Source organism: Xiphias gladius, chromosome 1, assembly GCF_016859285.1.
Source record: "Xiphias gladius isolate SHS-SW01 ecotype Sanya breed wild chromosome 1, ASM1685928v1, whole genome shotgun sequence".
Taxonomy (NCBI): Eukaryota; Metazoa; Chordata; class Actinopteri; order Istiophoriformes; family Xiphiidae; genus Xiphias; species Xiphias gladius.
The window spans coordinates 7,092,700-7,113,082 of NC_053400.1; the positions used below are offsets into that span (position 1 = coordinate 7,092,700).

Here is a 20,383-nt window from a genome sequence, read left to right on the forward strand (position 1 = left end):
ATACGATGATCAGAATAAGACTCTAAGTTCAAATGCATTAAATGTCTAGAGAAGCCATCACTGGCTAACATCCAAGTGGAGAAAAGACAAAGAAAAGATAATAAGAAAGGAGGCTTGCTAAGTGGAGGCTTAATTTTCCAATCCATTAGGAGGTGTAATAAATGTCCCTGTTTTTCATCTCCTCCACACTTGCTTCCCACAAGCAAGGAAAAAAAGGGCACATATACACAAATGCACATTGTAAAGCAGACCGGGAAACCGGGAACAAACATCTACTCTGGCTACTTATCAAAGTCTGGATGAAGACAAACTATTTCCTGAGTCAAACACAAACATGCTGAATGAATCTCCTTATGGTCAAATGTCCTCTTGGACAAACGGTCTTGCATCGATGACAGCAGCACTAATTATGCTAATGATGTGTATTTGTTAAAACAGCCGTGCCTCTCCATAAATTCAACTACTGAAGGCGCTGCACACATCAAGCATATCTTGCTGATGTATGGATCTGTAATGGGCGTCTGCAGATGTGACATAGAAACTAGGCTGTCTATCTATAATGCATCTCCATCGTCATGTGACACGATCTGACAAGAGACAAATACAAGTGTGTCTTAGGACTCATGTGAGGAGGAGGAAATGTGCAAAGAGTGGGTGAATTATTCAAATACCTGGTTTCCAAACAGGTTGAATCCATTGATGGCCTCCAGAGCAGCTTTAGCCAGGCCCACAGAGCTGCAGAGATAAGAAACACAGAGAGTTAAATAACACACAATAAGCAGATTTCACTACCATTGATGCACATTCCCTAAGAGTGACAACAAATGGGGTTTTGTGATGGAGGCAGTGATACGAACTGCAAATATCTTTCAATTGTCAGAAGCCAAAAAAACAAAAAGGCAGTCAGAATTTAGGATTCAATAAGGCTGAAGGCTCCTGAGATTGTGGTGTACTGTAGATAATGGATCTCTTTAAAAAAAAAAAAAAACTTATACTGAATTTCACACTGGCTGGCTACTGTGATTGCAATGCAGACTAAATGTGAATCAATTTCACTGTCATTTTGTTTCCCTTTCTATCCTGCCATGGTTTCCCTAGAAAAGAAAAGGACGGAGAAAAACGAAATAGCAGGAAACTTGGCGAGGACTGGCGGTAGATCTGCTGACATATCAAAATGCGTTCAATACCATTAGTGAAGTCTGAATCGATGCTTAAAATGTAGAGGATGGCTGGCTAATTTAGCCTGGAAAAGAGCTCTGCTCAAACAAGCTCTGCATAAGACACAGACACAAACACATACACACACACACATACACACCCACACAAACACACACACATGAAAATGGCCAATAGTGGTCAGCAAGGCTGTCAGCACCTTATACAGAAAGAGAGGAGATACGACGCTTTGCGGTGAAACAGGAGGGAGTTTTGGCTGACAGTTGGAGAAATGTTGCTGTAGACTGTTACTCCATGAGCTCATACGGTAGACTGCAAAACAATATTCTGCTACTCTTACAGTAAATGCATTTACATACAGTACTGCAGTTCACATCCCAGCCAAGGTCATATTAGGTTAATTGCTTCATATGCTCCTTCATATTTTATATACTTGAGTTGTGCCCCTATTGGCAAACCCCACACAACCTCTCGTCCTTGTGCATTGTGTATGAACCCTGTCTCCCCAAGTCTGCTGTGTGTTTATTCAGCACAACAAGCTGTTAACACGGCTATAATTTATATTTTTATCATCACTATGCATCAAATGATAATGTGAAAACAATGCAATAATGTAAGAGGGGTCTCTGGTACTGATGAACCTACAGAAAATTATCACATGAATCTGCAGCTCCCTTCAGCTTTACGACGCATCATAGAGAGTTTCAGTTCGCTGTTTATCTGTTATGACCACAACTAAACTGTTTTGTTTCACTCCCACAGCTCTCATAGCATCATTTTCGGGCCGCAGCAGAAAGCTGTTCTCAGCAAAAAAGCTCTAAAAACCTACTGTACACAACCTGATGTGAACTTAATAGAGCATTTAGCAGCTAGAGAGCCAGATGTTTCCCTCACGATTTGGTAGAGACCAAAAACAGAGCTAAAAGAGAGTGAGTTTTGGACTTAACGTCTTCAAACAAGACTCCAAATGAATGGTAATGTTGGTCCATATGTACTGGATGTGTAAATAAGCAAATGTTGGCTGAAATGTTCAGCATATCAACTAAAAAGGTTAAGATATAACAATGTTGTGTCCTTCTGCGGCCCAAAAGTGGCAAAAAAAAAAAAACAGTTACTGCAGGTTTAAGATTGACACTGGCATATTATGACCTTATGTAGTTGATAGATTCAGTGTGTAAGTTAATAGTTGCCTATTTACACAGAAACAGAGCAACATTAGTATTCCTTTACAGTAGTGTTTCTAGCAACCTGACAAATCTAAGTCCAATATTCACTCTACTTTTTCTTGTCTCCAGCAATTTCTGAGGAAAATTTGCTCTATTGTGTTCACCAGCTAGTTACTAACGTTGTGTGTCAGCTGTTTGGTGCTGGGCAGGTGGTGTACAGCAGGTTTATCAGGATGATGAGAGTGACAAGACTGACCAAAAACAATAAAGTTGCAGGCTGTAAAATCAAAACAATAAGCTGAAAGACAATGAACTGCTCTGGAAGCTGAGGGAAATATTTGTGGCTTCGTCACCAGGAGTGAACCATTTCAAATTTCAATAGTCCTTTGTTCGACTGTTTACACAAAAACATTGTTTAAGGTCTTAAAACTAGATTCTGATAAAGGGCTCCTCCACAAGACTTTCCTCTAATTAAACTGTACTTTAGTTGTCCAAAACATGTAAACAAAAGAGAAAGTCACTGTTGGAAGTCATTAGTCAGTAATCAAAGTACAAAAAAACATTTGAACCCGTGTTATCTGGCTATGATATACAATCAACATTGTCGCTATGGTAACATACATAATAATAATAATAGCATAGACTATATTACAGCACATTCACACTGATTATTTCAATTGGTACTGTTGTAAAATAAAAAAAGTACTATCATGAAATATTCATGAACATATCAGCACAGTCCTGTTTTTTATATTTGTAATAAAATTACATGTATTTCATTGCAACTTAAATATATTTCAATATATCCTGATGCTTATGAGATTAGATAAACTAAATTAAATAAAAAAGCTCCAGTCTAGCCATTTGACTGAGCGTGGTGATAAACATGAGGCGGAAGCAAGTAAAATGAGTCATTTGATTTGATATGGACAAAAGAATACTCTGCCAAAATGAACACATCCTCTACTGTTCATTTCCACTGAGTTTTTTTGCTGCCCACTAGCACTTTGGGAATAGAAATGACAGCTCAATTTGATCATTTACACAGATTTTGTTTACATGGAACCGTTCTGAATCTGCCCCTGCCACAGTTCACTATTTGCATACAGCATTTTAATTGGTATTACGCAACTACAGGTATAAGCTAGCTCACTAATTGTGGAAATCCGGAGCATGACCACAAGGTGAGGTGACATACAAGAAGCACAAGACGCAGTGCCTCTTCACTACATTGAATTTGTTATCTTTTCTTGAGGATATCTTGGCCAGCTGCTGCTAGTGGCCTTGGATTGTTGGAGAAAGAAAAAAAACATGCTTCCCAGAGATAAGCAATGGTAGAAATTGAGGATCTTTATCAAGACATTGAAGGAGGAGAGGGAGGCCAGTTCGACCTTGGATGATAAATCAGTTAAGAACACAAAACAAAAAACTCACTGCAATCTGAGTTAACTCACTAGGGACAGTGCCACTGTTTTAACATGTGGTCCAAAATCCTTATCATCATAGCAGTTATTAGCTCAGACTGTTGATCCATTATATTTTAACTCAATACAGGCTATTTCCTGACTGATAGGGGTTATCTAGTACCCAAACTGTGTTGATTTGACATTTCCATCAGTATATGAGCTTCAAAACCGAGACACTGATCCTAAATACACTTCATCACATAATGTTTGACATGAGATATTATTTTTCCTCACTTTTTTTTTAATGAAACCATACTTCCCATATGTGCTGCTGCTTGCTTTTGCATATGGGCTGTTTTTGCTTATTCCCTCTCACGAAGGGGCAAGAAGAAAGATAAGAGGCAACAATCCACATTTTTAAACCAACACTGATGAGATACAATATTAGAAAGTTGGAACTATATTCAAGTTGTTTTCTTTTTAAGAGTCTTTACAAAACCAACCACAGGACCAACATAACCAGAATGAAGAGGTTTAAGGAACAGGTTAAAAAAAACAAAAACCCACAGAAGCCAGACATTAAAAACACACCATACCCTGAATACACAGTAATCGACTAAACTTGTGCATTTCAGTCCTCGTCTATGGCTTAATGTTTAAAATCTTTAAAAGTTAATAGTATTTGTGATTTCAGAGTTTTTGCAGCTAACTTCGAGACGATGGTGCTGCCCACCTGAAGACTCTCTTGCCAAGCTCAGTACTGACCCTCTGTGCAGACAGAAGCAGGGGGTCCAAAGAAATATGCTGTCTGCTTTGTGGTGGTGTAAAAAGTAAGCAAAACTCATACTTCATTAAAAGCAAATATACCTTCCTGAAAGGGCCCATTACGAAAGTACATATGTCTTAAAGTATCTGATATAATAATGTATACTTAAAGCTACTATGATAATAATTTTTATATTCAACTGTCAAAGTGATCGCTTGTAGTGACAAACGTACTGAGCAAAAACAACTGACTCTGCGGTTCTTTCTGCTCAGCTTCACTCCTTACTCTTGCTTCTCTGTCACCACTCTCAGCAGCAGCATTTTCAGTCACTAGCTAGTCACCTGTCAAATAGCTGGTGAACATAGTGGAGCATTTAGCAGCTAAAGAGCCAGATATTTCCCTCAGGAGTTGGTAGACACCAGACCAGAGCTATTATTGGGTTAGTGTTGGTGAATATTGGTCTTACATTCATCAGGTGCACACCAAATGAGTGCAAATGTTGCTCTGTGTTTTCTAACAGCTTCTGTATATGACTTTTATGATGTAAAAATACTGTTTAACATGATTGTGTTTGCAGCCTGTTGCACTGCCCCTAAGTGGTCAAAAAAATCTATGAATGCAGGTTTAAATACCTAAATAAATAAACGTTTGATTGGTCTCAAAACAGAGACATGTTCAGGAATTTATTTTACAGATTACATTTCAAGAAGCCAGCTTTACAGCTTTAATTTAAACACAGAGGATATCTTTAAAACATTAATAATAATTTGGAGCCATACAGCAGTTAAAAATAAGACCAAACAAATGCTGAAAAATAAGTATTTTAGTATTTAACAAATATTTCAGTCCCGTAATCCTTGTTTAAAAGCAGAATGAAAATGACTTCTACTCCAAATCAGATTTATTTTCTGGTGATATTGTCAATAATTAGAAAAACATAAACATACATAAAATAATGGTGTGTCTATGTGATGGTCTTGTAAATGCTTAACTGTCTCACAGGCAAAAGACAGGAAGTCTGCCCAACCCTCTGTGGTGCCCTGAGTGGACCCTTAACACAAGTCTGCTGGAAATGTTCAGACATGGCCAACGAGAGAGGAAGGGATAAATATCCCATCAATCATAAAAGCTTGTAGGCCAGAAGGTAACAACACTATCACTGCATGCATCTCTGGCTCTTTCCTTATCCTTCTTTCAGGAGTTAAGGCTGAAACTCAGCAAAGTGTTCCTTCAGAGACAGTGGATATCAGCATTTGTCCGTAAATATCAGTATCATTTGAACTCCCACATATACATTTATTTTTGCACATTTGCTGTCTGTTGCCGAGCTATTGACTGACCTTGAATGCAGCTCAGTGCTGCCGTTGTTGTATTTGCTGCCCCGCTCCCACATGCCGTAGTCAGGCACCCTGTATGCTCTCTCCACACAGAACACCAGGTTCTGGATGAAGGAAACCTGCGCACAGAAAAAAAACACATCTAACACAGGAGGCCACGGCCGCTGGGAATGGAAGTATTACAGACAACTGCATACACACACAGCATCTTACACATACAGACACACACACACACACACACACGAAGGTACTCATAGATCCAGGGCTGCAGGTAGTAAACATGTTTCCGTACTGACACACACAAACACAGTCACACGGTACATAATTTGTGCTGCAGCTACACATACACCCACAGTCTCTCGCACACATACACGCATGCATACACAGTAATGGATGACCCGTGATACTGATGTGGGTTGACGTGTGTAACTCTCCTTCTCATTAGATAGGTTAGTAAAGTGAACAAGGAAGCTGATTCCTCATCAGTGCTCAAGGTCAAACTCACCCTGCAGCCACAAATGAGGTGTAATTAAGTAGTAAACTGTGGCAGTATGTGAAGCTATAGCTTCATTGCCTTGTCAACTACCCATGACAAGAGACTGAATGGACACATATCACAACATCCGTTTGAAGCAACACCTTAATTATCAGTGCATCACGCTTTCATTGCGCTCTAAGAATTCATCAGGGGACAAAAAACAAAAAAAAACCCTGACCTCATAAATTTTAAGTTGTAATTAGCAGAGTTATGGAGTTTCTCATATCCATCATCTAGCCCACACCGGCTGTGCTGAAAACCACTGTATCTGAGAGACATGTCAAAATCATTAGGCAGGTCTAGAAAAAACTGAAAGGGAGCGACATAAAATGTGTGATGACTTAAAGGCCTTGAATCATTAAAGAGACCTCAAAGTAGCAGTGCATGTGTGTGTGTTTTTGACTGATGGGAGATTTAATCTAAAATGACACAGCAAGGGAGAGAAAAAGAGAGGGATGAGAGAGTGACAGAGAAAGATAGAGAGAATCAGATAGAACCTGTGTAAGACTTAAATAGGCCAGTCTGTGAAGGAGGGCAGGGAAAGAGGGAGCAAAGCAGATGAGGTTGGGGAAGAGAGAGAAAGGTGTTCGCTGGGTCTCTTATTTGGGGTTTTATGAGTGGAGTGATTAACGAGGGGAACTTTTTAGTATCTTAATGGTATCTTAATGAATGTTACTGCCCACCGGCCAAATGAGCCTGTCTGTCTCCCTGCTGCCAGACAACCGTCCCTGCCAGTGCTACTTTTTTTTTTTTTTTTTTTGGAGGAAGTTCGGGCACATGGGCACATTTGCAGAAGCGTACTACATGTGCTTCCGCTTTTACCCACGTGCCAGCAGCACTCTGACCTCTAAGAAAAAGCATACACCTGTAATATGTGAAAAAACACAGGCCGAGATGCACAAAAGCTAATGAGTTGCTCCATTTCGTGCTGCATGAAACTGAAAATGGCATCAGGACGGAGGTCGATAGTGCATCTTCTCAGAGGACAGGCAGCATCCTTTTCTATACCACCTTAAAGAAAAAAAAAATACTGCAATGCAGCTTCCAGCTCAGTCAAGTAAACGTCAATGGACTTCACAATCAGTGGCAGCTTACAACAAACCAATAAATTATGCTGTAATAATGTGATTAGTCCAAATGAAACGCATTTCAAACAGCCTTCATGAGAACACAAATCACAAATCCTTTTGCTCTGTGGATTTGATGTTTGTTAATACAGGGATGGGTGGAGGGCAGGGCTTAATTTGATCCGGGACCTCCTTTGTCACTATCAAAACCTGTAAACAAATTTTGTGTATTATTTAAAGTTGTCTGTTCTTTCATTCTTTTATTTCCCATTGAAGTGGGCCTGGGCCAGTCTTGCGCGTGACGGTCGCGGAGCGTCCTGGTTTCCACCAGTTTGGAGCAGCCGCGCAGCCGGCGTGAGATGCGCGTCTGCGCACGGCCCGCCAGGGGAAAGATCTGTTGATAATCGTACTGACATCAAGCCAGCAAAATTACATAGAACTGACACCTTTGACTATAGTTTTAATGCCTGGGCTATATCTGAATATGTCACGGACATGAAACAAAGTATATTTTTTTAAAACCAGCTTAGCAACTGCCTGTTATTAATTAAGAAAGTGGAGGCTACATGTGTACTAAACAGCCATAGCAGAACAACCAACTGTAAGCTATAATTACATTATGTCAATAAATAACAGAAAATTAGGTGAAGGCCAGTAGTTCCAATGTGCTCTCTCTCTCTCTCTCGACTGCTTTCTGGTTACTGCTCTTCACTTTCCAGACCGCTCATAGATGATGGGTGATCATTACTATTGATGCCCATTTTCAAAGGCAAACTCACTGTGGACAGGTAGGGCCGGACAAAAACACGCGTGCGAGCCGCAGCAGTTCAGCCAGGTAGCCCTACGGCAGCTGACTTGAGCAGACTGCCTCAGCTTGTGGTGGAGCCTAAGAAGCATTGTCTAAACACGCAAATTACGGCTGCTGCGCAAACAGGGCTGCCCTCATCGAAAAGCAACACTGTCAATTTCTTTGCCATCAGGAGTGAAAAATGGAGAAAAATGAGAGGTCATTGGAGGGTTGCCTCTGTAAACAAAGTGAAAACTGCATGCTCTAATTAGGTAGTGCCATGTTTGCCGTGCCCTCACTTTCTTAAAATAAATCCAATCTAGTAAACAAATGAATTCCTTCAAGCAGCAGCACAAACTGCCCGGCTCTGTGGCGGTAAGTAAAGCTGTAAATGCAGACCATAAAAACTAAGAGAATTAATGAAGTTCCAGCTGCTCCTGAAGGCCTCACAATAAACAGCACAGTGCCTGCACTTAACAGCTCAGTCGCCTTGTTGTTTTATTAAAAGCCAAACATAAAGAGGACAACAACTGACAGCAGACAGATATATCAGACTCAGGAGAAACCATTCAAAGAAGCTTCTCTGTAATAGCCTGGATAAGCTGGTAAGCTGCCAAATAAGACGTTATCGGTTCGATTCACGGGGGGACATTTAAACCCCCACAATGAAACCATCTCAACGCTTCCCTGTTGAAAGTCAATTAAGCAAAACATACTGTAAATGTGAGCCGGACTATAAAACTAAGATACTGTCCCCCGATCCTGTATTTGTGTCAGCTCTGGGATATCTGTGGGGGATTATGGGTACATCTACCTGGCTGTAGAAAGCCCTATCTCTTACTTTATACTGAATGCATCTTATGCAGTGTGTTAGCATGCTACCATCTGCTATAAAAATAAAGTACCGTCATTTCTTTTACAGGTATTTGGCCTTAAAACTAAGTAAACCATTTAAAATTTTGACCATCTGGTGGCGTTGGTCTGAGTAGGATTCACCCCAATGGACCATAATCCATACAGTAGCTGTTGAGAGAAAAATAATGATAAATAATGTAAGTGTTTATTTTAGATGGAGTTTAACTGGTATTCATTCATTTTTTGTTATATGTTGTGTATATATACATATATATACACAACATATAACAAAAAAACAAATAAAATATATATATGTAAGGGAAGTTGTTTTAAACCATCTTGGACCTAAGAGGGATGTATTTGCTGATAAATTGATTGGTCAGAAAATATGAGACCAGTAAACAGCACAGGGTGTAAATCTCTAGTGTCCAGAATTGATCACCTTGGCAGTCATTTTAGTGTGTTGTTTACCTCATCAGTGTTGTAAATGATCTGCAGACCAGAGCAGATCATCTCCACAAGGTACAGCAGAAACAGAGAAACAGCGTCAATCTACAGCAATGACAGAGGGAAGGAGAGAGTGAATGAGATACCAGTAAAAAATTACTGTCATTTTTACACTGTGTCATATTTCCAAATTTATCAATACAGCTGTCTGTGATTTCCTACATAGTGTAGAGACTGAGATGTGGTCTTAAATTAGCTAGCAGGTCTTTGCCATGGATTGGTATTATCAATAATGCAATTGATAGAAAAGAAATAACAGCCAAGAAATAAATTAATATACAGTATGTCCTTAACATCTATATAGCTTTGATGATTGTTGACTTTTTCTTTACCACAGGCAAGTAACCTTGTGGTTTTATTGTGATTTTCTATCTACCTCTCTTGATGTATTGGCCAACCTTCACTAGATATGTAGTCTCCATCCAAACATTAAACACCAAATTGACATCTGTCCATACCATTGACAGGAGGATAAGTCATTTATTGCCAATTTGATGCACATCCACCTCTGCAGACAAGTTAATTTTCCAACTTTATATGCATGCCAAGAACAGGGAAGAAGAAATGACACATTTTTATGGCATTTTATTCCCCCTGACACTCAAAAACAAAACCTGTCACTAAGAGATTTACTAGCTAGATTGTTTATCCTGTTACTCGTTGATCTTCAGCAAGGTTGACTTCTCATTTAGTCCCTTTCCTGAACACAGCCAGTGAACGAATTTCTAATATTGTTACATCAGATATATGACCACAGATTATACCAGAGTAGTTCAGTGGGATTTCCCATCTTTATAACAAGCTATAAAATCTGTCTCTTTGGCCTTAAGAAGCTTCTGTCTACATGTGACCACTCCATCTGGATATTTCATTGAGGTGGACAGCTAATAATGCACATTTCCAAAACACACACACACACATACATATTGTGTACATGCATATATGTAAAAACTGATTTTAATTGTATCATTTAATTGAGGGTTGCCTCATTTCTTCACTTGTCTGCTCGCTGGCTGACCTGTAGGTGGTGGTAGTCACTGTAGGAGTAGACCTCATCACCAGTGTCTACGTTAAACACTGAGTGCAGACACTTAGAAGGGCTGGGATCCTGTTTGAACTGCTCCACCTGGTAGAGGAATGCAGAGAGAACAAGAGGTAAGGATGAAAGAGAGAGGTGAAGCATAAGCAGCGAGCACAGAAAGAAAGGGAGAGACAGGGCATTTACTGTCAAGGCATTTTCTCACCAAAGACACAGCATTACCACAGTAGCAGCCTTGAACACATTCAACAAGACTAGGTCAAAACCTAGTATGTAGCTGGACCACCCTTTATCTGTTTGCCTCTCTCCTACTTTCTGTGCTCACATATACAGCCGAAGTCCAAATAAAGCAGTTCTGATTTACATGTTTTTCTGTTTCTGTTGTCAGAGAACAGAACACAGAACAGAACCGATGATGCAATAGAAACTGTTTGCGCAGGTTCATTTTGAAAGAGCAATGACCAATGGTGTAACTTCAGCACTTAGGCAGTCAGTCAGTCACAGACATTTGCCAAAGACACATAGTTGGGAACCTTCTGTTTTAAGTTAATGCATGGTAATGAACCATCTTAATCTCTGCTGTAACATCTGTAATGCTCCAGTTGCTGTACTGTGTTTGTTGGATAATGGGGGCACATCCTCCCCCACTCCACTCTTCAACTCCTTTCATCACTTTACTTGAACGGACTCTTCAACTTCTTTTAGTGCTTAAATTTCAACTGCTACTTAAATGTTTTGCACTTCTGTTTTAGCTGCCACTTTAGCTTTTTTTATTGCTTGCATTTTATTCACTTTTATATTCCTTTCAGGTCTTTCACTTCAACTGATGCTTCAGCTTCTCTCAGTGCCTAAATTTAATCTCCAACTAAAATTGTTTTCAGTGCCTCTGCCTGAAGAGCCACTTCACTTACTTTAAGTGCCTCAACTTCAGCCAAACTTCAATATATTTTCACTGCAAAAAGTAACCCTTAGGTCCACTTTCAGCACAAGTGCTTCCAATGGAATTACAACTGCTTACTCTGACATTAAGGCCATGTTTGGCTGCCTGAAATTCAGGAGTATAATCACTACAGTGACACACACTATACATAATTTGTTGTCTCTCACATAAAAATAAACTGGAACAGTCACCACATGTGTGTCCTACGAACAATAAACCAGGAAGATATACTGTACAACATAACAAGGTGGTCTCTGAAGCAGATAAGGGTTAGATTTAGGGCAATCAAAGTATGACTTGGTTTACACCAAATACCAAAACATGTTAATTGTGTTTTGTGCTCAGTGGCCTGTTGGTGGCTTTGTGTTTGTTTGGTGCATCGACTTGACTACACACCAAATCAAGGCTAGGCTGCCAGCCCCATCACACAGTGATAAATAATTAGCCCTTTGTCCCATTTTTACCTTGTTTCTCTTCTCCCCACCGCTCTTGCTGCTCTCTCCATCATCAAGCCCACCATTGCTGTCTCCATTTTTCTTTCTACATCCCACCCTCCCTCTCCCCTCACTTCTACCTCTCTTCTCCCAGTACTTTTTACTATTCACCCTCCTTTTTCTTTGTTGTCCCTCCTGCTCTCTCTTGGACTCTTTTTCCAGACTCCCCCTTCTCCCTCTTGTTATTTTTTCCGGGATACTACCTCTGCCCACCTTTCTCTCTCTCTATATATATATATATATATATCTCTCTTTCTCTCTCTCTCTCCTGGTTCGGTCACAGTGAAGACCCTCTGTCCACCTTTTACTGAAACTGCTCTACTTCCTTCCATCCCACAGCATGTGTGTGTGTGTGTACTTCTATGGCTATACATTGTGAGGACCAGTTGGAGTTTTATTTGGGATAGTGAGGAAATACTGGCTGGTCCTCACTTTCTGACACACCTTCAAATGGCTGATTGAGGGTTTAGACTAGGTTTTAGGGTTTTGGGTTGAAATCAGAATGAAGTTAGGGTTAGGGTTAGGCATTTATTTGCAATGGTTGAGGTTAGGGTAAGAGGCTAGGGAATGCATTATCAGTGAGTGTCTTCAAAAAGACAGAAGTACAAACGTGTGTGTGTGTGTGTGTGTGTGTGTGTGTGTGTGTGTGTGTGTGTGTGTGTGTGTGTGTGTGTGTGTGTGTGTGTGTGTGTGTGTGTGTGTGTGCGTGTGTGTGTGCACTGAATGAAAAACATTTTTGCTCAATCAGCTTGTGAGTAATGTGGCTGTAAATAAACACACTATTTTCGTTATTTTCACTATTTTCATTATTAACGTGTGTTTTTTGGAAACGTAATGCCACGTGGATTAGGTCAGGTTAAATCAACACTGACTTGTAAGTACCATGTAGGTAGCATGGGAACTTTGACCAAGTGTTTCAGTAGCCTGAACATAACAACATGGGATGCAAGACTACAGTCTGAAGTGTCAAAGTGCTTTTAGCTGCCTGCAACTCTGTCTCCTAGAAATTACGTTTCTACACAACTAAAGTGAAACAGCAAAGACATTTTGTAGGAAACATAATCGCTGGCTGGATTATGTTCAGAGGCAACATATTTTTTGAATGAATGAAGCACTACTTTTATTCACAGCGGCAGGCATGTAAAGTGCACAACCGTCGCACCGAGGCCGGGGTACATATGCACAGGCCCATCCGTGGTCAGGTTTAGGCATCAAAACACTTTGGTCAAGGTTAGGGAAAGATTTTGGTTTTTGTTAAACATAAATAAACAAGTTGTATCTGAAGTCACTGTGAACTTTTTCTTTAATAAACCAGAACACGACCTCTCTCTAACCTTAACCAAGTGCAGTGAGAGTCTGAATAGAACCATAAAAAGGTTCAATAATGGTGCAGTCCCTACAAGTGGATATTGTACTGCAAGATTGGATATTTTGGTGGAAAAAAAAAAAAAGTTTTCTGTGAACATTTTACTGCTATGTTCAGTATCAAAAAATCTGCGACTTGCCAGATACTTTCTATGCACAGTTGGGGTATCTGAACAAAAATGAAACAATCCAACTCACAGAGTAACTTATATTATTTCTTCTTCAAAGCAAAAAGCAAATATTTTCAATTTTAAAAATTCAAATATTCTGAAGGATAGTACCATGGTTCCTTATACACCATAATAGAGGTTGATAGTGGGGCCTGGCTGCTATATTTGCTCTGTGATATTTGCCCAGCAGTGGCCCCGTGTCACGTCCCCATTAAAAATGCCATGTTCTCCGTAAGTGTTGGAGACGGGGCCGTAACGGACGCTGCTCTGTGTAATTAACTGTGTAAACGCAGCTTTGTAATTAAGACACAGAAAAGCTCTCCCCTAAATTAGGTCGTCAAGGTCGAAGCAAGAGGAAACAGAATGGCTTTCGAAGGCACACACTGAACACGTGCACGTACAGAGTGGCACAGCAGGCTGCTCTATTAAAAGATGCCATTCACGAGGAATAACAGCATACAGTGGACATATCTCTTTCTGCTTTGGGTACATAAAATGGTGTGCTTTGCCATTTTTCATTCACAGCTTACTCATGTACATACATCAGGTTTCCTGCAGACGTGGCATGAAATTTCCCCCTTCAGTCCTTGGCAATTAACAGATTGCTGGTTATTAAGCCCTTAGGACAAAAGCAGGCTCCCATTGTCATTTGTTATGATATGAAAGGGGAACCAGATGTGTCCAGAGCTTCAGCTTTGAGAGGCTTTGATGAATAGTAACTCAGGAGTACACCTTTGATCTGTAATAGAGTGTGTAATTGTGGGGTTGCTTTTATGCAAACATGTAGTGTGAAAGCAGGAGCTGAGGGGAGGCTGGCTAAAAACTCACCTTATCAGCCTGTCTCATGTAGCAGTAGAGGATTCCTCTCATACACTTGATGGCAGAATGCTCCAATTCATGGGTTCGCCCCATGTCGTCGTCAATGCGTCTGGACAACACATGAGGGAAGGACACACACAGTGTTTTTGAAAGATAACAATTACTAGTTGGGTCGTATTGTCATAGTTTGGTCATTTTTTCTAAAGGTTATGTCTTCTTAACACATCAGCAGCCAGAGGGTCAGACAGGCTGAAGACAAGACAACAAGCTAACCAGATTTTCTAAACCACTTTCTTTGGAAAAATGAAAGTAAGTGCGCCCAAAATGTTGGTAATACTGCTAACCAGTATTTGCTCAGGAAAACTGTGTTCACGCACCGATTCAAGAAGTACAGCAGGTCAAAGCTGAACCAGAAAGTTGAGCTTAAACTGTGATAGCTTAATTGTTTGAAAAAAAAACCCAAAACAGTTTAGGTAATAATTTTGAACTGTGGTGTTGACCGAACAACTGGACTTGAGACCACCTGAAAAGGAGATTCTGACATATTAGGTCCAGTTACAGTCTCACATAATCATGCTCATTATTAGTTATTTCTTCACGGACTATTTGTGTCCATCAGAGAAGATTAATAAATGTGGAATAAAGCTCAGGAAGCCATTTGTGTCCATCGGAGAAGATTAATAAATGTGGAATAAAGCTCGGGAAGCCATCGGTCTCTGGAATTTGATTTTCTATCGTGGGTCTACGTGGTGCTGTCTATCCATTACAGTCAGCTAACCTGCCTGATGAATGAGTAACATGTCATTTCATATGATTTCATGTTTACTCCTCTTTATTCCTTTGTAAGAGGTCAGTGTGAACACTAAACCGATGAGCACTAAAAAGCAAATACTTTATCTATCTTTTTTTTCCTTGGTCCAGACAAACTGAAGTCAGCTACAGACGGTGGTCTTACACTCACATACATATTATTCCAATTTCTGAGCAAAAACACATAACAGTAAAATCCCTTGTGGACCAGCATTACTTTGTAGTTTTTAAAAGAGTAATCTTGGTAACATATCACTCAGTAGTCAATCAATTATGGTTGCAGTGGCAGTCGGCACATTCCTGGTGGGGCTGGCAGATCTCAAATGCACATGTCAAAGGTCATCCTTTAATGACACTTTGCGTATCATCAGACGAAAGCCGGGCCACTGAGGTGAAACTTGTTTAAATTTAAGTTGAACACAGGGCATTAATCACACTGTCTTTTAGACGTGACCCTCAACATCAAAACAGACTGCAGGCAGATGGTATAGCAGGCAGCTTTTTCATCTACCAACATTCTGTTACCACAGTACATGTATCTTAATATTCTAACATGCATGAGATGATCCAGCACTAACCTGGGGTTGCAGTAGGTGTCATCAGGAAAATACAATGCGAGTCAGAAAGGTTAGAAGAAAGCCCACTCCCATTAAAAATTAGGACAAATAAAACGTAATAAAATAAAGAATCAATTGTGACTGGACAAGGTGGTGGAAAAAACGTATCATGTCTATTTAGAAAAGTTTGCGGCAAATCCAACTGCAAGTCTAGTCACTGACTCTCTCTCTCTCACACTCACACTCACACACTCACACACACACACACACACACACACACACACACACACACACACACACACACACACACACACACACACACACAGCAGATGGGTGTGAATTAGTAATGGCACTAGCCAAGCCTGTCAGATGAGAATAATCTTAATTAAATCCCAGTGACAATTCTAATAGGAGAGAGCCATGACTGATGACTGGGATCTGCCGCTGGTCACATCACTGCAGTGCGCTCTATTTTTACCCCTCTCTTTCCCTGTCTTCCCCCTCGATCTCATTCCTTCTCTTTCTTCTTATCACTCCAGTCGCTTGATCTCTCCTCTGTCTACCTTACCCTCCAATCCCTCCTCATATCTTCTCCCTCACTCTCTGTTTCCTCCCTTTTCCCATCTGGCTCCATCCTTCCAATGATTCTCTCTCTCTCCGCATCTTTCTCTCTATTCACTCCCCCCTGTCTCTCTCTCTCTCTGTCCTATTAGAGGCTGATTTTGTGGAAGTGCTATTTTTCCTAGAAACTAATCACTGAGGAATGCGGGCATCAAGAGCAGGGACAGTTGTTAAAACACTGTGGGGCCTTTTAGACTGCTCTCAGGGAAAGTGTTTCCTTGAACTAATAATCAAGATGTGTTTCAAAAGTAAAGCCTTCAAATCACAGAAAAAATGGAATCCATTCCAGTCTTATTCAACAGCCATATTATTACAGTCTCTCTCACAACTGGTGTGACAAATATACGAATCTTTGTTGCAGATAATTTTGTAAAAATCAAATCATTTTATCACCCCGACAGAGCCATACATCACCAAAAGTATTTCATATGTCCGTTATAGTTCTCTTGCATATTCACATGCACACAAAATGATGGAACTATCCTTTACTGTATACAGCCACAAGCACTCTGTCAAAAAAAAAGCTGGACTCACCACAGTGACTCAAATGTGTTCACCACCTTCACGTCCACTACACACCATGAATTTAGGTTTTATTGAGAGACACTCTTACTATAGATATAGTCCCACCTCTCAGAAAATTTTTTTATCTGTTTGTCTACTAAAAATGTAAGCTGCAGCTGTTTGCATGTCTGCTAAATAGCTTACTACCTACAGAAGTTACAGAGTCTTACTTCCAAGGCCAAGGAGCAGATCAGTGACTAACAATGTTAGTTTGTTGGGTTACAAGTTATGTTATAAAGAAAAAAAAAAAGCCCCATTCACGACCAGCACATCCACTATGTAATATTTCCCAATTGTTTCGGAAGCCCGACCTGGAGTTTTCAGAGTGTAAGCTAACGCCAGCAGCTCTTTCCTGCTCTGTATTGAATTTAGGGAAGTTTACACTCTACCAACCTCAGCCAAATTTGTTATCAAAGAAAGCGTTGCTTTTGCCAAACACACTGGTTAGTCTTCATCCAAAAAGCCGTGGCATGTAGCTTTAGCCTCAATCTTTTTAGCACAATATCATGTATAATGTATTACGATTAGCTAGCTAGCAACAGCTAATAAAATCTGCTAGCTACAGTTGTCATTTTTGGCAGCAAAATTTATGGACGCTTGCAAGAGGTGAAATGGTTGCTTTTCTCTACATCTGGAATGGACCAGGTTCAGATTAAAAAAGACTGAAATCTGTTGGAGATACTGTCATATCAATTAATGTATCATGTCTGTACCAATGTATCAAGCTCGAAACCAGGCAGGGAGACAAAGTCCAAATATCCCAATTTCATAATTAACACAAATGGAATTGCCTCCCTAAGTCCACACACTACAGACAAAGGTACATACGGTTTTGCACACATAAAATCTGCAAATCTTGGATGGTTTATAGTTTATTGTGTATGTGTGTACATGTCGTGCACTAACCGGTAGGCCATAGCCAGAGCCCAGGCACTGGCAGCACAGTACAGGGAGTCCCGGACCTTGGCCTCTTTGCACGTGGAGCATGTTTTGACTGGGAAAAGGCCTGTGGTGGGACTCTGGTAGTTCAGAATTGTTGTCTTGACTAAATAGGGAGAGGGAGAGAGAGAGAGAGAAAGAGAGTGGAAGTTGTTACTCAACAGTCCTTTCAAAAATGGCAATGGCACTCACATTAGTTGAACAACCATTGAAGAAAGTACCTGTTACACACAACAACACACATCAGTGTTTTACAAAACAACTGAAGAGGCTCCAAAACTACTCTTTTAGCAGCAAACACAGCTTAATGCACATGTTCTGAAAACAAACAATCCCAAACAAGTCCAAAAGACTGACATTTACACCAGTATTCATCACTAGTCTTCATTCAGAATGCGGTTTTCGAGAGCATACACACTTCCATGCCCCCCACACACATTGCATGACCTTAGTTTGTGTATTTTCACTCCTACACAGAAGCAGCATCATTCCAATTACACCTAACTCAGTCTCTACATTCTATATACATTTTGATCCAGTTTGTGTCAGATCAACTCTGCATCTTTTTTTGTTTTGCTGTGGCACGGAAGTGCCGGAGTCAGACAAGAGTCATTCAGCATTTGACTACCAGCATGTACTCTCTCCGCTTCTGGTCTGTTTTTTCCAGGGTAGTCTGCATTTGTGAAGTGTGGAAGGCTTTCTTCTTCTGCTGGCACTGCCTGATCTGTGACCTCCCTCAGGCTTTGCAGCTGTTGCCACTGCCTCATCCTGTCCTCTGAGTTCCTCTTATGAAAATTCAGGTTCAAATAAATTAAATGAAATCAAATTTAATCGTGTTCAGTTCAATTTAGAAAAAGGCCGGGCATTGAAATCTGGCAGATGGTTTTTCTTCTTTGATCAAGGTAAGCAAAAGTTAATGTAATAAAGTCACTTGGAGCCGAGCTCTTTCAGTTTGTTTTATGCAGACATTTACAGCATGCACTCCGTGAGAGTGTACCAACAGATAGATGCTTATTCAAGCAGAGCAGAGTGTGAACAGTGACATGGAAAGTGTAAATGCCTGCAACAGGGAAAAAAAGTATCAAATCCTTGAGGAATATCACTTGGACTCATGATGCCATTGTTTAGCTTCAGAACACTTGGAATGAGCTTCACAAGCTGACAAGAGTCAGTTTATGTCCATGTCAGTGTTTTGCAAGGCACTGTCACAACAGATGTGTTATGTGTACATTCTTCACCACCACTTCCAGTTTTAACTTTGACTCTCATGAGGGTAAGTAGATACAGGCATCATTTCCATTCGTCAAACAGTGCAGCTCAGTGGAGTGAGATCAAGTATTCAACTTCTGCTCTACTAAAGTAACTAAAGTAAGAAAAAAACGCTGACTCCATTCCAGCTCCAGAGGTGTTCTGTAGTCGACCTTGACCTCTGATCCTCCGCTGAGAGACTTTACTATTCTTACATACAGTATATTTAAAACAGTTAGAAAATATAACACTCAGCGACCTGCAGTGTTTCTCTACTTCTGCACCAGCATCAGAGTGGAAATGGAGAACTAACCCAAGGAAACATTCGGTGCACGTTTAAATTTTAACCCAGCATCTTGTTCCTTTAAAGTTCCCTGAGGAAAAATTACTCGAATAGAAATATACTAATATAATAAAACCATAACTAATACTGGACTAAAACTGAAATAATGCAGGTAAATATTACCTGTATGTACATTTACTCCTGTTAAGCTTTTTAGCCATAAATTTTGTACAGACATTCATGGTCCCCAGTGGAAGAAACCTATTCAGTACATTTACAAACACTTAAGTAACCAGGTTACTCAGAGAAACTAGGTTAGTTGGTTAATTGGATAACACATATATATGCACTGTAGTTACCTGGTTACTGTAAATCCACCTATACATGCAGCATGTTAGTAATTCGATTTTTCTCCTGCGCCCAAAAATTATTTTCAGTGGCTTACTTATTTTAACCTTAATAGTAATAGAAGGCGACTTTTTTTTCTTTTTGGCGTGTGTCGGAGCAGTGTGACAGGGCAGTGAGAGGACAGACAGAGAGAGACCAAAGCTTTTCCTCACAGCATGAACATGTCTGAACTTAACAGATAGTCCCACATTAAGAGGTGGAAAAAGACCTACATTTAGACTTTAAAAGGCTACTTTGTGTTAGTAACGGCCTGACTTTGGTTGGAATCATTTTAAATTCTGGAGCGCATTACTCCGTGTAATGATCTCTCTCACCCACCTCGCTATCACGACAACAATCGGGTGGACTGCCATGAGAAATAGAACAGACTTGTCCCCCTCAGCATGAATTGTAATAACTTTAGTGATCTCTTGACTTTCTCTATAGTGCCATCATCAGCTCAAAGTTTTGAGTTCTCCAACACTTTGGTTCATGACCAAACACCTGCATAACTAATGACACTGCCTTGTCACTTTGAGCAT

General features: G+C 40.2%; 1 protein-coding gene across 3 annotated transcripts in view; it reads right to left on the reverse strand.

The window, feature by feature from the left end:
• phkb (phosphorylase kinase, beta) overlaps window positions 1–20,383 on the reverse strand; it is a 106,461-nt gene that overhangs the window by 74,074 nt on the left and 12,004 nt on the right. For all 3 annotated transcript variants that reach the window (XM_040130981.1, XM_040130800.1, XM_040130895.1), the window contains 6 exons: window positions 17,891–18,029; window positions 14,442–14,541; window positions 10,624–10,731; window positions 9,570–9,650; window positions 5,855–5,970; window positions 672–735 (listed from right to left, as the gene is read on the reverse strand). In XM_040130981.1, the coding sequence (XP_039986915.1) occupies window positions 672–735; window positions 5,855–5,970; window positions 9,570–9,650; window positions 10,624–10,731; window positions 14,442–14,541; window positions 17,891–18,029 (608 nt within the window). The remainder of the gene's footprint in view (window positions 1–671; window positions 736–5,854; window positions 5,971–9,569; window positions 9,651–10,623; window positions 10,732–14,441; window positions 14,542–17,890; window positions 18,030–20,383) is intronic.